Source organism: Eutrigla gurnardus (genome assembly GCF_963514095.1).
Source record: "Eutrigla gurnardus genome assembly, chromosome: 14".
NCBI classification, from domain to species: domain Eukaryota; kingdom Metazoa; phylum Chordata; class Actinopteri; order Perciformes; family Triglidae; genus Eutrigla; species Eutrigla gurnardus.
The window spans coordinates 15,768,318-15,791,891 of record NC_139937.1 but is presented as its reverse complement, the minus strand read 5'-3'; the positions used below and the strand labels follow the sequence as shown (position 1 = coordinate 15,791,891).

General features: G+C 44.8%; 2 protein-coding genes across 3 annotated transcripts in view; one reads left to right on the top strand and one right to left on the bottom strand.

Annotated features, from left to right (window-relative positions):
• Positions 1-23,574, bottom strand: part of LOC311024283 (polyadenylate-binding protein 1A) — a 477,590-nt gene that overhangs the window by 333,222 nt on the left and 120,794 nt on the right. The gene's annotated exons all lie outside the window — the stretch shown is intronic.
• Positions 1-23,574, top strand: part of vps13b (vacuolar protein sorting 13 homolog B) — a 317,809-nt gene that overhangs the window by 245,036 nt on the left and 49,199 nt on the right. For both annotated transcript variants that reach the window (XM_084026605.1, XM_084026606.1), the window contains exons 39-45: positions 3,022-3,224; positions 4,282-4,501; positions 6,857-7,041; positions 16,992-17,188; positions 18,890-19,071; positions 19,271-19,491; positions 19,582-19,713. In XM_084026605.1, coding sequence (XP_083882731.1) covers positions 3,022-3,224; positions 4,282-4,501; positions 6,857-7,041; positions 16,992-17,188; positions 18,890-19,071; positions 19,271-19,491; positions 19,582-19,713 — 1,340 coding nt within the window. The remainder of the gene's footprint in view (positions 1-3,021; positions 3,225-4,281; positions 4,502-6,856; positions 7,042-16,991; positions 17,189-18,889; positions 19,072-19,270; positions 19,492-19,581; positions 19,714-23,574) is intronic.

Genomic DNA, 23,574 nt, shown 5'->3' with positions numbered 1-23,574 from the left:
GCATAACACAATGTTCCTGTTCATCCCTCTGCCGTGCCATCCTGTCTGCTTTCTGTAAAGAAGAAAAAAGGCTTTGTGTTTCTCAGGCATGTGTGCACACGTCTATCTGTGTTTGTCTGGTACGGCACAGAGCTGTAGGGATGGTTGAGGCTTGTATGAGGTACTTATGTATAGTCAGTGTATTTGTACAGTAGATGGCGGTCAGCACGTCCCAGTTTGGAGAGACAGACATGAGGACCGGCGCTGATTTTAGACTGGATGGGTGGGTGGGACGATCTTAGCTGTCTCTCCAGTGTTTATCAGTTAAACTATGCTGCTCCTTTACTTTCTTCATCATGAAGCAATCTCATCTATCTGTGTCCATTTCATGTTTTGCCTTTCCCTTCCCCCTCGTCCTCTATTTAGGCCAACAGGCACAGTTCCACCTGCTTCATCCTCCGATACTCTCCCTCCCAGACCCTTTCTTCTCTCCTTAACATTCCCACCCACTCCTCCCTTCTAATGGCAGTACACCTCAGCGGTGTAATGTCTTGGTGCTGTCTGCTGACCTTTGGTCATACAGGGTAGGGATGGAGAGAGCATGACTGTTCCTCAGCCTGGATGGAGGGATGGAGTCAGGGATGAAGAAAGAAAGGGATTCCCCGCTCATTAAAACCACTTTTAATTAGGGTGATTAGCAAGAATGCTGGCTGCTGCTGCTGCTGCTGCTGGCTTTAACACCAGGAAGCTGCGGTCAACTGTTCTGTAAATGACGTATGGTGAGACAGGAGAGAATGCTTTCATACACATTGTGTGTGTGTGTTGGTGTGTGTGTTTGCAAATGTGTATGTGAGTGCATTTGTTTCCACCACCATTTACATGAATATGTATGCAGGCTTTTTTTTTTTTTCTCTGTATGTGTCTACGTACATGTGTGCCTCCTTTTATACGTGTGCGACTGAAAGATCCTCCATTTAACAAGCCAGTTTGGGAGTTCCCTAATGCTGTCTAATAAATCCTAGCCATGAAAATAAACCCGGTGTCCACAGTTCAGTAAGTAATCTCTAACAGCTCTCGCTGCGCCGCGACACCAGCAGATATTAGCAGGTAAACTGCCAACTTGTATCAACAACGTCTTTCCTGAGCGGGATGACTCATCCCAGGATAATATTTCCCCCCTGAATGATTTATGCAAGAGAAGCCCTCTTTCATTGGAACCCCCCCCCCTGTTGTGTTTTTGTGCTCTTATGTTGAATAAGATGTTCCTTTGTCAGTTTACCAAGACGTGATGACGCTTGTGTGTCATATCTTCGTCAAATCGCTCTCTCGTTCTCTCACACCCCTCTAGTTCTGTATGTCTCTCTCTCTCTCCATGTTTATATCTATTTGTCTCCTCATTTATCACCTCTTCCCCCACTCCCCTCACTTTTCTATCACTGCCTTTACCCCAAGTGAACCCCAAGCAAACTATGGGTCTCTGCTCTTACATTGATGTATTTGGCATGACCTCCGAACTTTGCTCATGTCAGATTGTGAATGAAAGTACAAATTAAATAGTTATAAGACACGGTAGTTTTTTAAACATATATGTAGAACATTAGTTTACTGTCATATGATCTAACTTCTTGGTTTTCAGTTTTACCACTGGTTGTGTTGCTGGTTGCTGTACTTTGTTTCCCATGTGAGCATCAAACCCAACCTATCAAAGTCTCCCTCTTCATCCTGCACTACCGTTGACATTTAAAAGGTCAAATAGTTCAATAAAACCTAAAGTTTTGGACTGAAACAGGTGTGTCGCTATGTTCTCTAACTTTCCCAGACACACAGCCAGACTGGTGTGAGAATCGCTCGAGTTGAAAGGAATTTTTAAAGAGCCACTTCTCAGGGCATTATTAGTCATCTGGGGTTGAGGTTTCCAAATGGGCTGCCGCTGCTGCTGCTGCTTTCTCACTGACCAGATCAGCCCTCCCATGTCAACAACTAGTAGAAGGGGTTCCATTCCGCTGGTTTATGGGACCAAAAGACCAAGTTCAGGACTGCCTGCGACCACAGTGACACATCTCTGTTTTTAATGGAAAGGATGGAGAATGTCCTTATTAACTTTGGGGCTTTCGCTTCTTTTCGGTTCTTTCAAGAAGAGTGGCTGTTTGGCTCCCATCAGGGTGTTCTCACTATCATGTCTGCTAAACCTTTTAGTTCATTAAATCACAGGAGCGCCCACTTTAAACTCATTCCATACAGGTTCAAATGGGTGAAGCCGTGACCCCAGAAAACCTCTGTTCAATGAGACACATCTGCTCTCCGTATTAGCTGATGTTGTGTGTTTTTTAGCCTCAGACCAAAAATATTGGAAACTTCTCATCACTGGCAACTTATACCAAGTCAAATTAAAGCCTTCCTCGATTAAATGCCAGTCCACTTAAAATAAGCAAACTCCTTCATTATCATCAGTCCCATCGATTTGAGAAACACGAAGGCAAAAGGCAGTGCATGTCGTCGTTAAAGAGGCAGAATCACGCTCTCCTCTTTCTGAGGCAAGTGTTTATGTTTATAGCCTCACTTGAGTGCTACAGTTGGGAGGCCAGGGATGTGGTTGATGGAATTATAATGTATGTTTTTGCTACTGTGATGTCATACAGGCAGACCGTCGTAGTGGAACGGGGTAAAAACACAGAGGCAAACATTCGTGCAGCGGAATTTTGAGGTTGAATTATTGATGCGTTTCAGTTTCATCTGGCTTGGTTGCAATTGAATCAATGAGCTTTGTTAGTTTTTATATATAATTAGAGATATCAATATTTCACATTGGAATGAGTATTTATTGGAAAAATGTTTCCATCTATTTGAAATCCTTTTCAACTTTCAACTTTCTCCAATGTGTAATCAATAAAACTGGCTGCTCCTACTTCATCCACAAAACCTACATAGGGACTCACTGAGAAGACGTCTGTCCTCCTATTGGTCCAAAACATTTTCCGACGTATCCTCCTGTCCACCCTGACCTCTACGTGCCACTCACAGCTACTCCTTCTGTCTTCCTAGATGCGGTCCAGGCCGCATCGATGCAGATGGAGCTGCGAGACTTGTTGGTGAGGACAGGGCTGAAGGACCGAAGCCGTCATCTGCTGGGGCCCTTCTCCTGCAGCACCTCCCTGGAGGCCCGGTGGTGTCGGCACAGCGGCAGCCCCGGACCTGAGCCCGGCTCTCCTAAACTGCTGCTGGACCTGAAGGGAGGCCTCCTGCAGGTCTGTACAACCGTGACATCAATTCAGCAGTCACAAGATTTATCAGGCAGCGCAGCTACAGTTCCTAGGGGTCAGGTTGAGATCAGCGCCCCCACACCTGGTTAGAGTCCTACTCAGGCCAGGCTCTTCCAGTTGAAGAACAGCCTCCCAAGGCGAAGCGGCTGCCCATTTAAACGTCACCTCGGCCGACAGTAGAAACTGCATGCTGTAATTCCACTGTATATTTGAGTCACCTCGGCCGGTTAAGCAGTGGAATATTATAGAGCTATTTTTAGAGGGGAGGTTCTATCTTATGTGTGTCTTTTTCCCCGTGAGAAGTTACATAACGTCCACACTGAAAAAGTCCCTTTTCAAATGTGACTAACTCATCACATTATTCCGAATGTATTATTCCACATTACTCCTTCAAGGGGGGAACCCCCAGCCCCCCTTCCATTTCCAACGGCTCCCTTAATGCTTTTATTGCGTGCCCATTAACAGAAACATGACTCGTAACTCCACACTTAATAAGTAATCATACGTTTCCCCACTGTAAATATTGGCGTTTGTGGTGTCTTAATCAAGTTCTCTCCAAAAACCACCGGAATTCCTTTCCGATTCCTTCTTCTCGTGCTCTCTTTCCAAAAAAACCTGGGGGAAAAAAAATCCCCAAATTTTCCTGTTTTTTAGAGTTTAGTCATAACCCGCCCTTGTAAGCTCGAGAGTAGCAGGCGAGCAGGCAGGCAGCTCCATGTGTGAAGAGTTTTTGACTCAGAGATTCCTGGTCTTCGGTCCAAACCCCAGGCAGACTGGCTTTGATGGAGCACGGCAAGGGGAATGCCGCGGGTAAGTGAGGAGGATGTGAGGTTGTTTTGGCCAGTGTTCGAAAAAAGGATGTGAAGGGGTGATGACGAGGGTAACCCTGACTGCCTCTCTTCCTGTTTTGGAGAACGAATGTTAAATAATTGTCAACGTATGTATTTGTGCATCAGCTGCCGTGTCACTGTCTCGTTCCCCCATCCTGTTCTCTTTGCTCTGCCGTTCCCTGCCAACCACCTCGCTGCTTCTGTCTCGGCAGGTCTTCTGGGGTCAGGAGCATCTGAGCTGCCTAAAGCTGGTGGAGGAGCACCTGCAGGCGTACCTGAACCTCCATAAAGGGTCAGATTCGGCTGATAGCTGCTCCAAGGGGAAGGCCTGCCACACCCAGCCACCTCCTTCTCCTGGATCTCCCTCCCCGCGGACAGAGCACAGCTCTGATGACCTGCGTACAGGGCATTTCCAATACATTCAGGACTCAGGTGAATGTTTATGCTGATCTCGTACAGCGGGGCTGATAGTGGAACCAGGCTTTAAATCTATATAAAGCATTGCCTACTATACATCTAAATCTGATTTCAAGTGACACGATCGCTGCGTGGAACATTTAATTTCTTCATAGACGCTCTGCAGAGGCCCAGACTCCAAAGACGGATAGCTGTTGGCGTTCATAGCAGACAAAAAGCATCATCCAAGACTCGGAGTAAACTAATATTACCCAGACACACATTTTCCTGCTTATTCTTGACAAGGTTTACAAACTTGATGGAACGGCAAGAGTTCTGTTCACACAGTTTCAAATGAACTTGTTCTCTTTCATAGTTCACAGTGTTGAATTTTAGAAGAAAGAGTCCACTTTTAACTCTTCAGACTTACATTTTTTAATATCCAGTCCTGCACCACAAGACACTTTTTTATTATGCTATATTATAGTTCTATAATTATTAGTTCTCATTATGCAATAACATATACTAAATTCCTGTTTACATTCAGTTTATCCATTTGAAATACTGTATACAAGTATTTTATTAAGTTTCAGCCCTATATTTGCATATGCACTATTCCATTCTGGTATTTAATGAGCATTCAAAAGCGAGCCTGATGGAATAGGTAGCTCCTCTCATTTTCACCTTTACACTTATTTTTTTTTGCAAACAGATGAATTAATTTCACCGGAAAAACACAAGCACGTTCGTTTAGCGTGCTCGTGCACGACACTGTCAGTAACGTAAAAAAAAAAAAGGAACCGTTGCATCAAAGTGAGATGTCACTTAAGATACACATCGCCTTAAATCAAAGTCAGATCAAAGCTCTCTGTGGAAAGACGTTTCATCGGACATGTCTGCCTGGTTCCACTCTGACTAACATGCTGTTTATTCCCCCGCTTTGTGCTCTGTGTGCTGTCCTCTACGTGGACACACACACACACACACACACACACACACACACAGGAACATTATACACAGAGGTTCAAACTTGTCTCTGGCTGGAGACCAGCCGTCCACTCTGTCAGCTGTGGTTGAGCCTTTGTTTGTTGCACTGTTCCACTGGTCTTTGATGCGTTTAATATGCTGGCTGAAGCGGGAGAACGTACAGTAGTGAACTAGAACAGAGAGCACAATCTGTCTGCAACATGTTGTCAACAGCCGGAGAGAACCGGGCCCCGGAGTGCAGGGACCAGCGAGTGGCCCCCGGAGGCCCGACACAGGGATGGATGGGATAGAATGAACGGTGGAGGAGGAGATGAAAGATGGAGAAGGGTGGAGGGTGGAGGGGAGTCTCTGTCCCCTCTCTGAAACCTCATGAAAGTGTGTGTTTTTGTCTCTCATTCAGCCTTTTCCAAAAAGAACAGCAACACCGTCGTCTCCCAAGTAGCTCACCGCTTCACATGAAGGGAAGAATTAGCCCCAGACAGATTTCGCTGCCCCTTGAAATGTGTTTTCTGGAAAGCGACTCTCAGTGTTTGTACCTCCGGGGGCCAAACAAAGCAGCGGTTCTCTGCCTCACTGTTTTTTTCAAATAAACATTTTTCCAAAGGACTTGAATCCCAAACAGCAGCCACGACTTAAGTCAAACACCACTCAGAAGTTTAGATCCAGTGTTATCCAGCTTTTTGCAGGTGCTTGGCATGGTTCAATCAATGGCTGTTTACTCAATAGCAAAAATGTTTACTCAGCCACGTTGTTTATAGACGGCTTCTTACGCATATAAACATTCTGAAAGCGTGGAAACATCCAGAGCGTTCTTTTAGGAGATATTTCTTTGGGGAGGATTCGGATTCCATAGTAGAAATAACATGACGCCGCCGGAGATGTAAGTTGGTTTGTTTTTTCTTTTATTTTTGTGCCACATTCGGTGAATTTCCTAATGTGAAAAGAATGATACACTGACGTGCATCCCACATTAAAAGGCATCCAAATTTTCATTTTTTTCTTCAAGCATCTGTGAATGTTCAAGGAGACCAGTTAAGCCTTTAAACATGCTTTTTTGCTCCGGGATCTTGTGTTGTAGTTGTTTAACGATACCAGAAGTATCTTTTAAAAAAAACTGGTAAATTAGTAATCTACTTGAACATCTAAAAAATACATGGATTCCATCCAGTTTATCCTCTGATTTCCAGTCACATCATTTTTTATCTGTCGGTCAGCGATAATCTTTTACTCCTCTTTTCCGTGTTCCCTTTCAACTCCTCCTCGACAAATGTTCTTATTGTCTCAGCCCCTCACCATATGTTCTGCCTCTTTTTTTATGTCTTTCTGTGAAACACGGCATACGCCTTGTTTTTGGATCTGCTCGGTCTTTTTCTGATATTGTTCTTTATTCTTCTATTCTGGCAGCTTCCCAAAGACTGCCAGGAGCCCATGAGGTGGTGTTCTACAGCGAGACGGAGGAGAGCCCGGGGGTGATGCTGTGGAGGTACCCCGAACCCCGCGTCCTGACCTTCGTCCGGATCACTCCGGTCCCGTTCAACACCACAGAGGACCCTGAGATCAGCACCGCCGACCTGGGGGACGCCCTGCAGGTACACACTGACACAGACACAAGACAGAATGGTCACATTGTAGTCAACACAGACTTCCAGGTAGGGGTGGCATCGTTTCATTCAGGGTGTTTAGCCTGTTCTCATTCCCAGGTCGCCACAGTCTCACAGACCTCACAGGCCTGAAACAGAGAGCAGGCAGGCCTGATTCATGACTTTGCCTCCCTTCATTCAATCTCTAGCTCGCTTGACCACTGCACTCTCTCTTCCCCCTCCCTCCCTCTCGCTCGTTGAGCTGAAGGTGAAGTTTGAATGTTGTGTTTAGAAACGGCAACTTCTAGTCGGCTACATGTTTCGCTTCCAGGAAAATACTGAGTATCCAAGTCAGGGAAAGGGTTGCTATCACAACCCTGTCTTAAATACATACATACACAAACAATACAATACATTTGTTGATGTTAAGAGAAGAGGAATGAAATATTATTATTCAGTTTAGATAGGGCTGTTCGATTTTGCCCAAAAATAAAATTCCGATTTTCGATTACGATTATTTTGTGAAATGACAAAAGGCAAAGAAATTATTTCAAATATGCTGTTTTTTATTAAACATTTTGCAAATAATTTCCCCATTGGGATTTGAGTGCAAACCTTGTTCTTATTAAACAAAAAATCCCTCAAGGGATTAATATAAAGAACAATGAATGAACTTTTGCCATCTGGCTTTGCTCCATGTTATCTTCTTGTAAACATAAAAAAACAATCCCTTTGGGATTAAGAGAAAAACCTCACCTTCACATGTATCTTAAGGTGTGTCCATTAAACAAAAATGAATGAATTAAGTGCAGAACTTTAACTTTTTGAAAAATCGATTTTACGATTTTCACGTTTTTAACATCATCCGAACTACATAACCGTGATTACGATTTAAAATCGATTAACTGAACAGGCCTAAGTTTAGATATGTATTTAGTGTAAATTCATTCATACATATTTTTAGAATAATCAATAAATGATTTGTTTGATTAATTGACTAATCTTAGAAATAATCATTAGATGAATGAATAAAAACAAATCCTTAGGAGCAGCTCTACTGCCATGTTTCTTCTCTTCAAACACCTCTATCTCCGCCATTATTCTGAAACCCTTCCCAACATAAACACACTGCATATTGTGAAAAAATATGGAAATGTCGTGCTACTACTGTGTGGAGAAGGTGAGAGAGGCCTAAACCGAGAAGAGAACCCACTCATCTCTCTCCCTGCTCCCTGGTAAAGATCACCTGCAATGAAAGAGAAATAAACTGTCTTGGAGTCGGGCTGGGGGCCATTTCTAATTCCCAGGACATGAGTCATGAGAACTTCCATACCCTATGTGTTATTGAATGACAGAGACCCCTGCTGTCTCTCCAAACATGTAATACATGGTCAGACAGCTGTGGAAGTCATCTTGCATGCTCTGGTGTGAATAGCCAGGTGTCTCGAACCCCAGATGAGGTTATAATTTGGCAGGCTGGAGCAGCTACTGAGTCTACAGGGCCTCAGTGGGGGACAGGACATCCCACTTTTCCTCCTATCATTCATCCTCGGCCTTTTCTGTCCCCCACTTCACTCTCCACTTTTTCATCCTCGAAGGCGAGCTGGGTCCCACATCGCGTTCTTTCGCATCCTCCTCCCGAATCGCTCCTTTTTCCTGGAGCAGAAATATGCTATTTTAGTTCAAGTTCGCTAACAATGTTAAGGCTACAGTCACTCAGGTTTTAACTATCGGCCGTGCAATTAGGAATGGGCTTCCTGGTGACACGTTATACAAAATGTTTTTGTCATCCAGTTGAAGATGAACCCATTAATTTTCCTGGAATAATGCGTTTGTCCTGCTCAGATAAAGTTTATGTAATAGTTATGTTCAGTCAGATATTATTTAAGTTCCGCTGTTATGAATTTTATGATGCGAAAGGTCTTCGCAGGTCAATGAGGAGCAGCTGCTGAGGGCCATCCCTCGAGCAACTGATAGTGAAATGACAACGTAATAAAACAGGATGATGTAATAAATTCACAGATATGCCTCTTATATTATATTATTGCAATGACCTGTAAGAATAACTTCCTGAATGCTATAACAGTTATAGTTTGTATGACTTGTCTGATTATAGAGGGGGGCTAGGTGCTGTATACATGTGTCACTCAATCCACAGAGAAATGCACACAGCCTTTATTCACAAACTGAGCCATCATGACTCGGAGGTGGTGATGTCACAACTATACAGTCACCAGTAGACCAGAAACACTGACCAATTAGAGCTGACCGGGCTTTTCTGTGAGTTTAAAGAGGCAGGCACCAAAACGGAGAGTTTTGAATACATTTATATTAAGACATTCCTTACATTTAAAGGCGCCATATGTAAGAATGTGGCCAAAACGGTACGACACTCAAATCCAAAACACTGCGGCGAGTTGTATCCGCCTCCCCCTCCACCCACTCCCTTCCAGACTCCAGGTTGCCAGAGCTGTTGGCGTATCCTCCGTCAATGCTGCTAGCGTCCAGCCGATGTCCGGCTGGATGCCCGTAACAGGACAGTGCTAATGCTGCTAGCGTTAGCTGTGCTGCTAACGATTGTTTCTATGATCGTACTGAATAACGTTGTTACTCGACAGTTCAAAGTATTGGAAATGTCCATCCCCGTCAAGCTATGATGCTAACTTAGTTAGCCAGGCTTAATTAACCTGTCTAGGAGAAGAGTAGCCAATTCTGCATGCGATTTCAAATTCCTCTCAGCTTTCAACTGTCTCCACCGTTCTAATGCATCCCCTATATAGACCCTCACTTTGCCTCGGTTTTTATCTTGGCGTTTTTGTGAATCATAACGAGCACTTTTGGGTTTCGTTGCCTCCGCCATCGTAGCTCAGTCGAAACTGGCAACCCGTGGTTGCTCGGCAGCTGAGACTCTACTGACTGCAATGATTTGTAGACGCCAGTGGGTGGCGCCACGTGCCAAAACATGTTTCCAAAACATAAACATGATTTGCGGTCCGCAAAAGTTTTTTTTAAATGCGAATATTTTGGCTGTACTGTTGTTGTTGTTGGTGAGTTCAGTATGTTATATGATCATTATTCCTGAGTCTCTATGACATATTAGGATGATTTTACGGCCAGTTGCTTTAGATTTCTTACATATTGTACCTTTAAGTTTTTTTTTGTTTGATTTTGCTCTCATATAGAGAATTTATCACAGATGAATGCTGTAAGCTCATGTTATTACCACACGCAGTAGCAACGGCGGTGTTGTTTTCTCCTTGTGAGTCCGTGTGTGAGTCATCACGGCTAAATGTGCTCCTGGAGACACAGACTGTAGCGGGAAGCACCACACAGGAGGCTTTGAGTGCTTTAACAGGTGTTTATACGTCTGTGGACAGATTGTGTCACCGTGATGGCGTCACAACCGTGCTAGGTGCCATCACAGAACGTTACAGGACTTCACAGGTGTGTAGTTGAGATAAAAAATGAAGGCTGGGTGTAATTTCCCACTTCATCCCCCTGCCCTGATTTGGTGTTGCAGCTGGTGTGATCCCATTCTGAGATCTAGTTATTACGGAAATTAACGACTAGTTTTATTACATTCCCGGTGCATTCGTGGGCTTTTTAATGACATTTAGTTTCTGCTTCCTCCATCTGCAGCAGAAGTTTCTCATCCTCCCTTTATCTCTCAGATTCTTTTCCTGGACTCCCACAATCATTTCACCTACAGTGCAGATGTTTTCCTCCGTCTGTTTACGTCGGCCCAGGGGAGGGAGACGGTATCGGAAGGTGCTGCAGATGTCTGGCTTCCCAGCGAGGCCCCACAGCTGTAAAGTCTGTAATGAGCAAAACTCCAAAGCCTCTTGCTGATTGGCCACATATTGAGTTACAGTAGAGAACGGAGGGAGCTGACGTGTGTGAAGGAGGGAGGGTTGGAGGACGAGGCGGTGATAGACGGAGTTGGGAGAGGGAGAGGGTGGTGAATGGGAGTAGATTGACAGGAGGGAGGGGTGGAAAGAGAGAGATTGGACAAAGGAGGGCCAGGAAGGATGGAGATAGGTGGATGTAGGGTCTTCTGTGACAGAAGGGTCTGTAGGTCTTCTGTGACCCGAAGAAGTAGCATGATTAACATGTATCTGTCACACACGTGTACAGTGGCGTTTTACATATCAGGGGTGGGGATATTTGTTGTCTTTGTTTCCTGTGACTGTGGACGTATCTGTGTGAGTGTGTAGTATTACAGAGCAGGATATATGGGACCAGTGGTTGATGAACATGTGGTTTCCACATCTTCTTGTCCTCTGGCATGGTCCTGTCTCCTCTGACATGTCTCTTAAAAGGAATCAGGTGATGCGACGTCCATGGCAGGAGGTGATGAAAAGAGGCTCCGAGCAGCCGACTGTTCCTGAGACCGCTTCATGTTGGGATGAGGTGTAGAGATAGAGATACTCTGTAGAGAAAACATGCTACATAGATGGAGCCATTGTCATTGACGGTGTAGAAGAAAAAATGAAACTGTTGTTCAGACTTGTAACATGAATCAAAAACACAACGTGAATTTGCAAAAAGCTGGTTTGAATCCATTGTTGAAAGCCTTTTGTCAACACTGCTAAAAACAGTATTGTGTATCATGGAGCGTTTTTTAAAAGGAGTGATTGTAAAGTAATTATAAGACACTGGATCAGTGAACTGATATGTTACACAGTCCTCCTTACCTCGAACGTTTATCCAAACACTCACATAGCATTAAGTGAGCCGTGTGTGATGCGAGGGGTTAGGTTCGTGAGGGTTATTCAAACAGGACTTCAGCCAACGTCATCAGGAACCCACATTTAATTGATTTCAGCCTCTGTTAGACAATAAGGATATTTTCCTTTTATTTGTATTATTTTTTTCGAATTTCTCCCAAGAAAACTAGAAAAAAAATCCCAGCAACACAGAAAGGAAATGCAGCCATAAAAATCCAAAAAACAGTTATGGCTCAGTTTCAGTTCCAGAGGAATTTCATTTACTTCCCATTGAGAGAGAAAGAGAGAGGGAGCGAGAGAGAGAGAGAAGGCAGTCATATTTCTCAGGCCTCTAAAATTACCATGTGGCCACACGGAGATGGAGGCTGATAGATTTTGAGAAATGGAAAGTGAGAGGCATAGGGAAAGAAAAAGAAAGCCGGAGGAAAGAGAGAGTGATTCTAGCGTTGAGCTGTCTTGTCATACCTCTCTGTTTTAAGGCTGTTTACAAGCAGGTGGATGGAGAGATGCATCTTATTGTGGTGAGCAAAATAAAAGTGTCTCTTCTCCACATTTTTTTTCCATCCACTCCTCCTCTTCCCTCCTTTTGTCACACACTCCCTTCTCCTTCCCTTTCCTCCACCCCACTGAATAAATGAAGGTGGGGTTGGAAGGGAGGGTGGGGGGGTGTTCGTTGCTCTGAGCCATGCTGCTCGCTTGTCCCCAGAGCAGATCATATTAACATTTTATAAAATCAAGATTTCCTGCATTTAAATAGTTGTGGTTTCCCAACTGGTTCCAGTATCTCGGAGGGGGAATTCAAACCTTCTTCCATTACTCAAAGTCAAATTGCTGCCTGTGCTGTTTTTACATACAGTAGAAGAGGAACGATGTCAGAGTGATTGGGGAGGAGGGGGGGGGGGGGGGGGGGGAGCTTCAGAAGGACAGATCCCTGACGGAGCATCCGCAGGTTCCCGCCTGTAGAGGGCCCAAGTGAGGAAGGTATAAGAGGAGGGGGAGGTGAGTCATTCTCACCTTCTCACCGTCGTGTGGTCCAGTTCTCTGAATCATAAGCAGGTGTCCTTACAGCTCTTTTTCCATCCCTAGCTCGTCCTCCCCTCCTGCCTCTCTGTGGGGTTCTGATTCCTGAGAAACACAGGAGCTATGATTCAGCCTGAAGGGGAGCAGCAGGATGAGGAGACACAGTTTGTTCAAGTAGAGAGGACCTGGGCCTTTTACCAATATGAGCTTTTCTGAACGTACAAATGAATGTGATCATCTCCTCGCCGCTTCGGGCAGTCGCCCAAAATCGCTCTGACAAACATCGCACCATCTGCTCCCCTGCTGTTGCTTTCGTGCATGGCACTGTGGGACAGCCTTTCATGTCTCAGCAGGGCTCTGAGCTGCCATCATGGCCCCGCTGGCCTGCGACCGATATCATAAAAGCTCTGTGGCCTGAGATGAACCAGCAACCTTCTGTCATAACCGCTTCTGCAGCTGTTGTTTCTATCATTGTTGTTATTATGAGAAACACAGGTCCGCCATCAGCTTCACATCCTCGGCACGTCCCTTTTTTTTTTTTTTTTTTTTTTTTTATTGGTTCTTTTCCCAACATTTTTCCAATCAAGCCTTTTTGTCGGGAGTCGGTGGGTATTTCACTCCGGAGCGACCCAGAAAAAAGAGCGAGTGTGTTTTAGCCAAGATAACTGTTGTTTTAATGGGACAGCGCTCAAGCAGACCTGCATTAGTCACAGCTAATGCACAATAAAAATAAATGGCTGTGCATGTGGTTAATTTGATCTGGAGCTTTTACACCTCATGCACCAAAACTTCAGTTCTTTTTTTTTTAAGTTTGGCATTATGGAGGAAAATTTAAGAAAGAAAATAGTTGAGCGTGAAGATCTCAGCATGTGGATTTTTCCACACTGATTAATGTTAACCTATATTAGCCCACCTGAGACAGCACGGCGGGAGTCATTTTCGGAACAATTTTCATTACTTCTCCTGAGTAAACATTTGCTGAAGACGATGTCAATTCAATTTGTCTGCTGGCTGATAAGAGGTAGCTAGCAGAGGGATTTTTAGACATATAGGCATCAGTGAAATAACAGAAGACCTAATGACGGTGTTGATATTGTTAATAAGAATAATGGCAGACCAGGATGTGGATGGGAGCTCGGGGAGTCTTCAGTTGCACGGACACATTCATACTTGAGCGGCGATCACACCTGGGTCCATCATGGAAATTGGAATGGTTCCTGTCTGTTGTGTGTTTGTTTTAGTTTGCTTGCCTTTAGTTAACCTTTTTGAGAGGCTGTGATTGGTCAATCAGGAGTGCAGAGTATTTTGTGGTTTGGCAGAAACGAGGGTGGGTGACAGGGATGGAAATCAGATCTGTGTACAATGCTGCCAACAGTCCTCGATTTGAATATATTTGTAAATACTTTTGAATATTGGAAGTATTTTAAAAGTCCTTAACGTGGCTTTCCAGGCAATTGAACCCCCTCTAAAGTGGAACCTTGACTCAGAAATCCAGATTCCATTTTCAGATAACCCTCCTGCTGATTTTTGTCCTCTAGTCTAGCTGCCAGGCGGACTCTGTCGTCCGCTGGAGGGAAACGCAGATTGCACCCTTGCAGCCAAGGGAATGTCAGCTATTCGGGGTTACATGTTGTTTATCAGATAAGGTACACACACAATCAGGCAGCGGAAGCTGACGCTGCCCAGACTGTATCATGCACTCACGTCCGCGCGCACACCTGTGTATACACATATGTATACACGCATATTGTCTTTCATACATGCAATTATACATAGACACATATACACAATCCGTTTGACATATACACAGGTGCCTTCTCCTCCCGAAAAAGCCGCTGTCAGACGTCCAAGTCAAGTCAGCTAAAAATGGACTTCAGGTTTTTCTTTTTCCAGCAACATTTTTGTGAGCCGGTTATCGATTTCATCTCCACCGTTCCCGCCAGGAATGACGCAACCAAGCAAATGTATTCTACTGTACCATATATGTGCCTCGCAAATTCATCTCCGTATGCCGTCATGTGTATAGAATATCACAGGTGAAAAAAACACACACACAGAAAAAAAAAAACACCCTCCGTGTTTTATAGCAACGCGGCTCTGGGAATTCTCCGCGGAGATTCGGTGAGTTTCCGTTCCGGTGGCTCGGCGTCGGGGTTGCGGGTGCACCGCTCTTGTCAGGTGCAATTAGGAGAGGTTGATTCCAGGAAAAGCTGTGTGGCATTTCACACATGATGTAAGCTACGGTTACCTCATGCATTCCTCCCTAATGGTACGGCAGCCGGACTATTGAACACGGAGCTTCTCACATACCCACGCACCAACTGCCCAAGGAGCGCCGAAACTCCAGTGAACAATTGGATTGTCACAGACACACGTGCAGAGATGAGATGCACTCGCTCACCCACACACACACACACACACACACACACACACACACACACACACACTCACTCATGTCTTACCGCCTGGCATCCTTCAGGTGCGCTACTGAAAGCTCCCTGCCACCACCGATCCATCAGAGTCGTGCAGGCGGTCGTGGAAACCTGAGAGCCTGGTTTCGTTCACACAGGAGCACCAGACACATTTATGCTAATTTTGGCACAATATGAGAGGGATGAATGGAGCCCTACCGGTCCTCACGTAATGTGCGAACACTCACATGAGCTGATTGTTATTCAGTGTGAGAAACGGCTCCAGGACTTCAATGCTAACGGCTGTCTTTGTAGCATGCAGTGTGCCTGGTGTTTAGTTATGCTGCGGTCATGCACTGTTGCTATGGCTATGGAGATGGAGATGTAGATGCTGCGTTGGTGGTCCGTGGTCGTTTTTTTTCCCCCCCGACTGGATGAGAAATTAAAGATTAGTTTGTCTAAACTGAGTCAAATTCAAGGTTGTAATACAGACACCATAAAAAGAAAAATCACTTTTCTTCATGGCGGGGATTCCCCGTGTCTTGAAAGGGTCAGTAAACTATCGATGCTTAATGATTAGCAGAACAGTTGCTTAATACTTTATGTGCAACTGGGGGATCCACAGCACTGAAGCAGTACCTGTTGTGCAATAACAAAGCCTTACTGAAAACCTACTGCCAATGACTAATCAGGGCTACGCTGAGGAGCTTACAATGGTCTATTTATTTGGTCTGGAGCCTCAAGTTCAAGTGATGAACAACTGGTGTCAATCTGCAAAGGAGCCTTAAGTGGTGGATATAAAAACAATCGGTAAAACGCTGTCATCTGTTGGAGGGAGGCCACCACCTTGAGGAAGAAATACCTGAGCTATTGGAAGCAAACATCCTTTCTACAGCAACACCGAGTCCGATTTATTTAGCAGCAACAGTCTCAGTTTGTGTTTCCGTACATTTGTTAAAGTTGTGGCAGAGCCCAACCCCATAATGTAACCCAAGGGGATGCAAAAACAATCTCTTTGGTGTGTTTGGGTCTCAGCATAAAGAAAGCAGTCCCTCCAGTTTTCCTTCTCTCTAGGAGAGAAATATCTCTGATTATTTTTGAGTCTGTGTTCAACGGTTGTCAGCAGTTGGCCGTATGGAAAACAGGAAGGGACAAAGAAATTATTGTTACTGTCACTGGGCAGCGTCGTCATTTCTAATCTCTGTAACGATCCGTTTCACTTGGTCCCCTGTCAATGGCATCATATCCACTTTGCTGTGTGTTGTTTGCCAGAAGCTGTCATAAATTAACTTTTTTGATCCAGCGTTAAGCCATATTTTTTACAATACACTTTTTAGATCTCGGTAGTTTGTAACCTGATGAAGGATTTTAGTCATCGGAGGTCTGGATATCTCACAGCCCCTCCGGGACATCCCTTATCTGCCAAACGGCATTGGGGAAAACACTGATTTTTAAAGCTGCAGTGTGCAGGATTTGGAGTCATCTAGTGGTGAGGTTGCAGATTGCAACCAACTGAAACTTCCTCCCTGTAGTGTTTGGTTTGTACGTTCTGGGCTACTGCAGAAGCATTGTGGCCGAGTCCGTGAAGAAATCCCTTTCTAGATATAACGGTCTCATTCTAAGCTAATGAAAACACAACAACAAACATTTATTATTACTTATTAATTTAGCCTTTCAGGGCATTTGAATCTGAAGGACACTACTGTGTACGTAAGAAAGATGTATGGGAAACATTAAACCTTAATTAGATCCATCATCGGGGGTTACATGTGTAAGTTGTTCACTGTATCTTTCCTTTCAGGTACCATGCAGCCTCGAGTACTGGGACGAGCTCCAGCAGGCCTTTGTTCCATACCGGGAGTTCAACCTTTCGGAGAGCAGCGCCTGCCAGCTGCAGCTGCCCAGCCTCAGCCTCACCGACCAGCAGAAGGAGCTGGTGGCCTCGGACCTGTGGAGGATAGTACTCAATAATAACACGGAGGGAGGAGATGAGCAGAGGTGGGCGTTTTGTCTTCTACTGTTTCTCTGCGCTCGCAGGCATCCGCGTATGTTGCCGTGAAGCCTGTACTGTACGCCCGAGTCTGCACACGGATATGTGTGTGGAGCTACATGACGTGTGCCGTCCAGTGTGAAGGGAAGCAGAGAGAGAGGGAGAGAGAAAGAGAGAGAGAGCACGCACCCAGGCCGACGAGCACAAAGAGCCAGCAATGTGTCCCTCGCCCCACATCTGGTGTGCAGGAGCAGGGAGCGGGCTTGGAAGGCGTTCAGATCGGCCTAATGAGATTTCCCAGCACACCAAGTGCCTGTCAGGGCCCATCCGGATTCCTTCCTGCTTACCTTGAGTGTATCTAATCGAGTGGAAGCTCACGGGAAGCAAGAGGAGTAAAGCCCCGTTGGGTTGGCTCATGCGTTCCTAGGCCTGGTCTGGATTGGGCTGGGCTCAGTTTGGGATGGGTTGGATAGGTTGGTGTCTGCCTGCCAAGCGCTGTAACACCTCAAAGAGCATGTTTTTACTCCCTTCTCCTCGCTGCCACTGCTTCCTCTCTGCAGCTCTCTCATGTCTCACCTGTTACATCTTCTGTGCTTCACTGCTTTTTCATTACTTCATGTCTTTTCTCACTCCTTCCTCATCTTAATTTACTCTCTTTCCCCCTTTTATTTTTTTATTTTTTTTTAAACTTCCTCCCGGGATTTAGGGAACTTTTAGTGGAAGAGAATTGCCAAGCCCACATTCTGTGTGGCTTAGAGAGCTCCAGAGGAGCAGAAAGGGAGGAATAAGAAAACATGTAAGAGAAGAAACAGAGAAAAAAGGTCTTAACAGTACCAGATACAGTGTAAAGCAAAATATACATCTGCGTTTCATTACAATCATAGCCCAAACACTACATTTCCTTTATGTTTAAATTATTTGTCTTTTCTGATCAAAATTGATTCCCCTTTCCTTACTCGCTCGTTTCATCTGCCGTACTTTAGTTTCCACCAGGAAAAACTTGGCCGCCCTGCCAACTGGAAGTAATGAAAATTGTCAACATATGATGCTTATCTTTTTAAGGAGCACTCTGCAGCACCAGCATTTTTTTCAGGTCCTGAGCGTTTCCTGCTGGAGTTTTTATGGTGGATCATGGTAGCAGCAAATTACAGAGCAAATGGTCATTCACTTCAATTACCTTCCATTTCACATCATCAACCATGACATGCAATTAATGTCCACGGAGAGGTTCTCCTGGAAACTGCGACAGTAATAATGTACCTAAACGCACAGCCTCGGACAGCGAGGGGGCCCTCGCCATATTGGTGTCTCTTTTCATTCCCTTTTTGTCTGAATAATGAAGGCGTTTATCTAATGGTAGATTTCTGAGAAAGATGTCACACAATTTGTAGCTGACTGGGCAAGAGACAAAAGCATTCAGCTGCAAATAAGAATCAGACTATTTTAATTAGTGGGCAGGATTTTTGTGGCCACAATTCCACAGCCGTGCCCGTGCTTTTGATGTAGAAAAACAAAGTCTGATAGAAAATCAGTGACCGTTTACTAGTTGTTTATTATTCATTTTTACCCCATTATTAATTTCATGTGAGATCATTTCCTATTTACACACTGCTTTCAGTTCATAGGTTTCTTTATTTCTTTGCCCTTTTAGATTTTTCTTTTTGCGTCTTCATATCTGGCTGTCTGCTGTATCTCCTCTTCCCCTCCAGTTCGGATAGCGAGAGTGGATCCCAGCTGCCCTGCGATCAGTTGGTATCTCCCATCGCGTTGGCGGCCTGCACCCGCGTGGACTCCTGCTTCGCGCCCTGGTTTGTCCCCTCCCTGGGTGTGTCCCTTCAACTCGCACAGCTGGACCTCCACCTCTGCCACCATCTAGAACAGCTGGGCACAGGTAGGATACCCAACATCTCACCAATATGAAAAGATTACAATAAGTCCAAAATAAACCCAAGGATCATTCAAATCTCGGTGCCCCATAATGCATTTCTTTTATAAGCAGCAAGGGGGTTAAAAAAGTTGAGTCTCTTTCGATAGTCATGCCATGATTTGATCAGTCCATCTCTTAATGATGGATTCTGCGTCTCCAACAGTTCCAAGTCGACAGCTTCGTCCCTTCCTGCCGGACAGGAAGTTACCTCAGGAGCAGGAGTACATGGTGAGTGGTGCCCGGGAGCCACGAGTCTTCCTACGCCAGTGGAGCAACGGGCCGCGTGACTGTCAGGAGATCAGCTTTTCCACCCAGCTCGACTGCAAGCTGCTGGAGTATCGAAACCTCACACACCTTCAGCTCCTCCAGCCATGTGTGCTACAGGTGGAGCTCGGCTATTTATGCCTAGATTTGGTTTTTTTATTCAAAGCATTGGTTGGGGATTGTGATTGTTTCATTTTGTATGGGTTTCAGGGCCACGCTGCAGCTACCTGCTGCCCCCAGAGTACCACATTGGACGTGAATGTGTTTGTGGAGCCGGTGTTCCTCAATATCAGCCAGTATGCTGTCCACACTGTGGACACCGCCCTGCACAGCTGGCAACAGGTAACAACGAGTTATCTTTGGAGTTAACCACACTCCAAAGGAAATCATAAACCACTGTTTACCAGACTTCTCTTCTGGGACACACTTAAAAATGACAAACCATTGTGACCCAATTCAAAACACACCTTGTCTGGAAATGAACGATCCTGACAATCTTAACTTTTCATGCAAATGTTAAATATTTTTAAATGAGAACAAGTAAATGCATTTACGTGGACAGGTGACCTCCATATTTTAATTCTCTCTCATCAGTTAAACAAACTTCTCACTGCTGCGTAGTTGTAGTTAAGACCACCTAAACCGACACCATGACCAGGACCAGAGGGTATCAAGACCGAGACATGAGCAAGTCTTTAAGGAAATAAGGTCAAGACCAAGTTCATACTTGGTGAGACCCTGTTAAGACCAGGACCAGACCAGCAATAAAACCTTACAGTAAAAAGTGAAATATACAAACAAAGACACGACTCGAATTGATCTGAAAGATCCATATTGCCATAAAAACATCCAAAAAAGCAAGTGAAGATTCCTCTTCATTTTTTTGTATATTAGAGTTTGCCATGAGAAATACATAGATAAAATAATAGGGAGTATGTGTGGGTATGTCCCTTTGTTTTCCATGAGAAAACTTCAAAAAGTACTGATCTTGAGTAATAAACCCTACTATGTGGGGATGTGCTTTTGAAGTGACCAGTAATCAGTGTATGGTCCCTTAGTTAGCAAGGTATCGACAGATAGCTGTTCACTATACATTTAAGGTAGCAGCAGATTATCGCTAGCATGTGAACACCACTGTTATATTTGGATTCAAGAGCCAGCAAATCCATAACGTAAAATATGTAGAAAATGTATTTTTCTTTAGAGAAAAAACTGAAAGGCGGTCTTTTGTTCCAGATGGACCATCAGCCAAACAAACTCACAACAAAGGGGATTTCATGAGAATGGTTTGGGTTGTGTGCCAGTGGTGATAAAATGTTGCCGTTCACTTTGCTATAAACTCTGACTAAGAGGCTACAGCGTGTCTATTCTGGAGCTTCTAGTCCTCTAGTCCTCGTCATCTCCCAGTTCTCAGCTCTCAGCGCTGCCTCTGGTAGCCAGGATATTCGCGTGTGAAGTGATGCCCATGAAAACACGGTAAAACTTGAGTGGTGACACCTGCCAAGACTTCGTCTGGCACCGGTCCTCCACCCATTTGTCTATCACACACACACACACACACACACACACGCACCCTGGCTTCTCTTGCTTTGTATGCCCTATCATGGTTCAGCTCAGCTCAGCTGTGACTCTGCTGACTCATATACTGGCCTCTGGAGACGAGACGTACTCTCATGGTTTTACATGCATAAAGACTCTCACTGCCAGGTGAGAGAAATAATAACTGGTGTTTTTCTAGGGACGGCAGAGCTCTTTTACCTGTGGAAAATAAAACGAAACAACCTGTGTAGGAAATCTACTATAAAATGATTGTTCTGGCTGGCAGTTTAATACCTTTGTTTTCACTCAGTGGGCTCATCGTCGACTCATCAAAAGCTCTCACCGACTGCGTTGGGTAATCGGGGCATAATTGACGCTTGGCTTCACCATTGCATCATGTAGGGCACGCTAGTGAATGTTCCCAATTTCTGCTGGTTAATTTAGCCATAAATAAGAGTTTGGAGCATTGGTGGTGTTATAATGACCGGTCACATTGCAGCTTTACTGGCGTGTTTTGGGCATGTTGGTATCCATGGTGGGCTTTACACAACATGCCAGGCATGATTAGTTAGGATATAAGTTGGTTGGATGCTTTTTGCCAAGGCTTTGCTGATACTGATTGGGTGATATGTTTGGCTTTTTTCAAAGGCATCTTTGCCCAGGATTTTGAGACCGAAAATAGAGGAACACTGCTCACGCACAAACACCTACAGTCCAACACGAACCCTGGTTTATGGATGAGATTGATTCATCAAATGATTAAGCCTGCTGTATTGTCTTGATTGGTCTAAACAGCAGCAGCCTTGTAACTTGTACAGAACCTTTTAACTACCTCCAGCCTTTTCCACTTTCCTGAACACAAGGGGGAAAAAAACACACACACCATAATTATAAGGCGAATGTGCCGCATGTGGGTTGAGTAGTTCTTGAGTAAAGGGTAGAGAGAGGTCAAATATAAAAGGTTGATCCTTTTTTCTTTTGGGAAAACGCTCCTCTTAAATATTTGGTGCACCTCAGAGAAAGTTGTGAATGCTTAGATCATAGAATATTGTTTCCTGTTTTGGGGTTTTTCGCTGAAACAAAATCCCGTACGTGGTGAGAAAACCTTGTATGGGTGCGATTAAGCACAATCTGTCTGGTGGTGAGGCTGGATGTAAAGGACCGCCCGGTTAAGCTAAAATCCATCTTTGATCTGATAGAGGCTTACATTCCACACACTCTCATGCACACATTGTCCATGCATAGAAGGACTTGATCCTAATTGAAAACGTAATCAGAAGCAGTTGGAAATGTTAACAGGCCCTGTCCTTCCGCAACAGAAGGATGTATCCCAACGTGTGTAATTGTTTCTGTGATTTTCATGTTTCCTGGTGTCAAGGCTGGCAGCCAGGCCTGTTGTGATGTGGCCTGTAGGGTCAGCATTGAACCGTGGAGAAGATTTCTTCATCCACCACACAATTGAAACCTCACAACCCAGACATGGTCAGACCAGACCACCACTACCAGAGCAGCTGGAGCACTTCCAGATGGATCGCAATAAATAGAAATAAAAGACCCTGCTTGGTAATATGGTTGTAATTTAGTCTCATGTCACCATAATGGGTTATGATATACATTTGTAGCCATGTCTTGATACCCATGATAGCATCACCAAGGTCTTTCCGGCAGTCATAAGTACACATGTCCAATGGCTTTTTATTAATATTGACATAAATGTGTATTACAGCTATTATGATAGCATGTTCCCAAGCCAACGAGCCCACTTCCTCTTCCTTACCTCTACTGCGGTGCTTTCCTTTCGCTCTAACCTTCAATCAAGTCCTCGCTAACAGTTCTGAAGACAGGCAGATCAGCTCCAAATTCAGGTTGGCTGTTGCTCAAGTTCGAGCAGACCTTTCACTAATAACAGAGTTGGAGGTTTTGACGCCTGGGTTCTTCTATCCACATGTCCTTGAGCAAGACGCTGAACCCCAACTTGCTTGGGGCAGGCCACTGCCATCGGTGTGTGAATGGGTGAATGAGAGGTGAGTTCTAAAGCGTTTTGACAGTTGAGGTAGAAAAGCTCCACATAAGTGCAGTCCATTCAAGCTTGAATTATGCTGTTATATGTCAAAGTGAAAGAAGAGTAAGGTAAAAAACTCAATCTCGGCACCCGTCAGCTATCGGCCTGACGATGGATACGTCTCTAGGGGAAAGGGGCTGTATTTCTGGGGTTCTGGTGTAGCCAGCGGACATCTGGGCCAAGACTTTCTTTTCCGTGCACTGCTCATTGTTTACAGTCCAATGAACAACTCGAGCTGCAAGACTGGAGTTAAGAGACTACATCTCCGACCGGATTGTTTCACAAGCAGCCAGTTTAAAAAGCAAAGCTCTGGTGGGTTCCCAGATGGCATTTCTGCCAATGCCTTCCGCCTCTTTTGCTCTCCACATGGACGGTTTACCTGCATTCAACCAAAGCCTGCTGGAATGTGATTGGTTGGTGCTACTCACGCTACAAATGGAAACTGGAACCCTTCCGATACCATTCTGCATGCGGATGCAGAATCTGTTTTTAGACATTAAGTTCTCGTTATAAAAGTTCTGAAGAGACATAAACGAGCTCAAGATTGAGCCTCAGGAGGTCAAGCAGATCGTCCACTAATAACGTGGTTGGGTTCTCCTGTC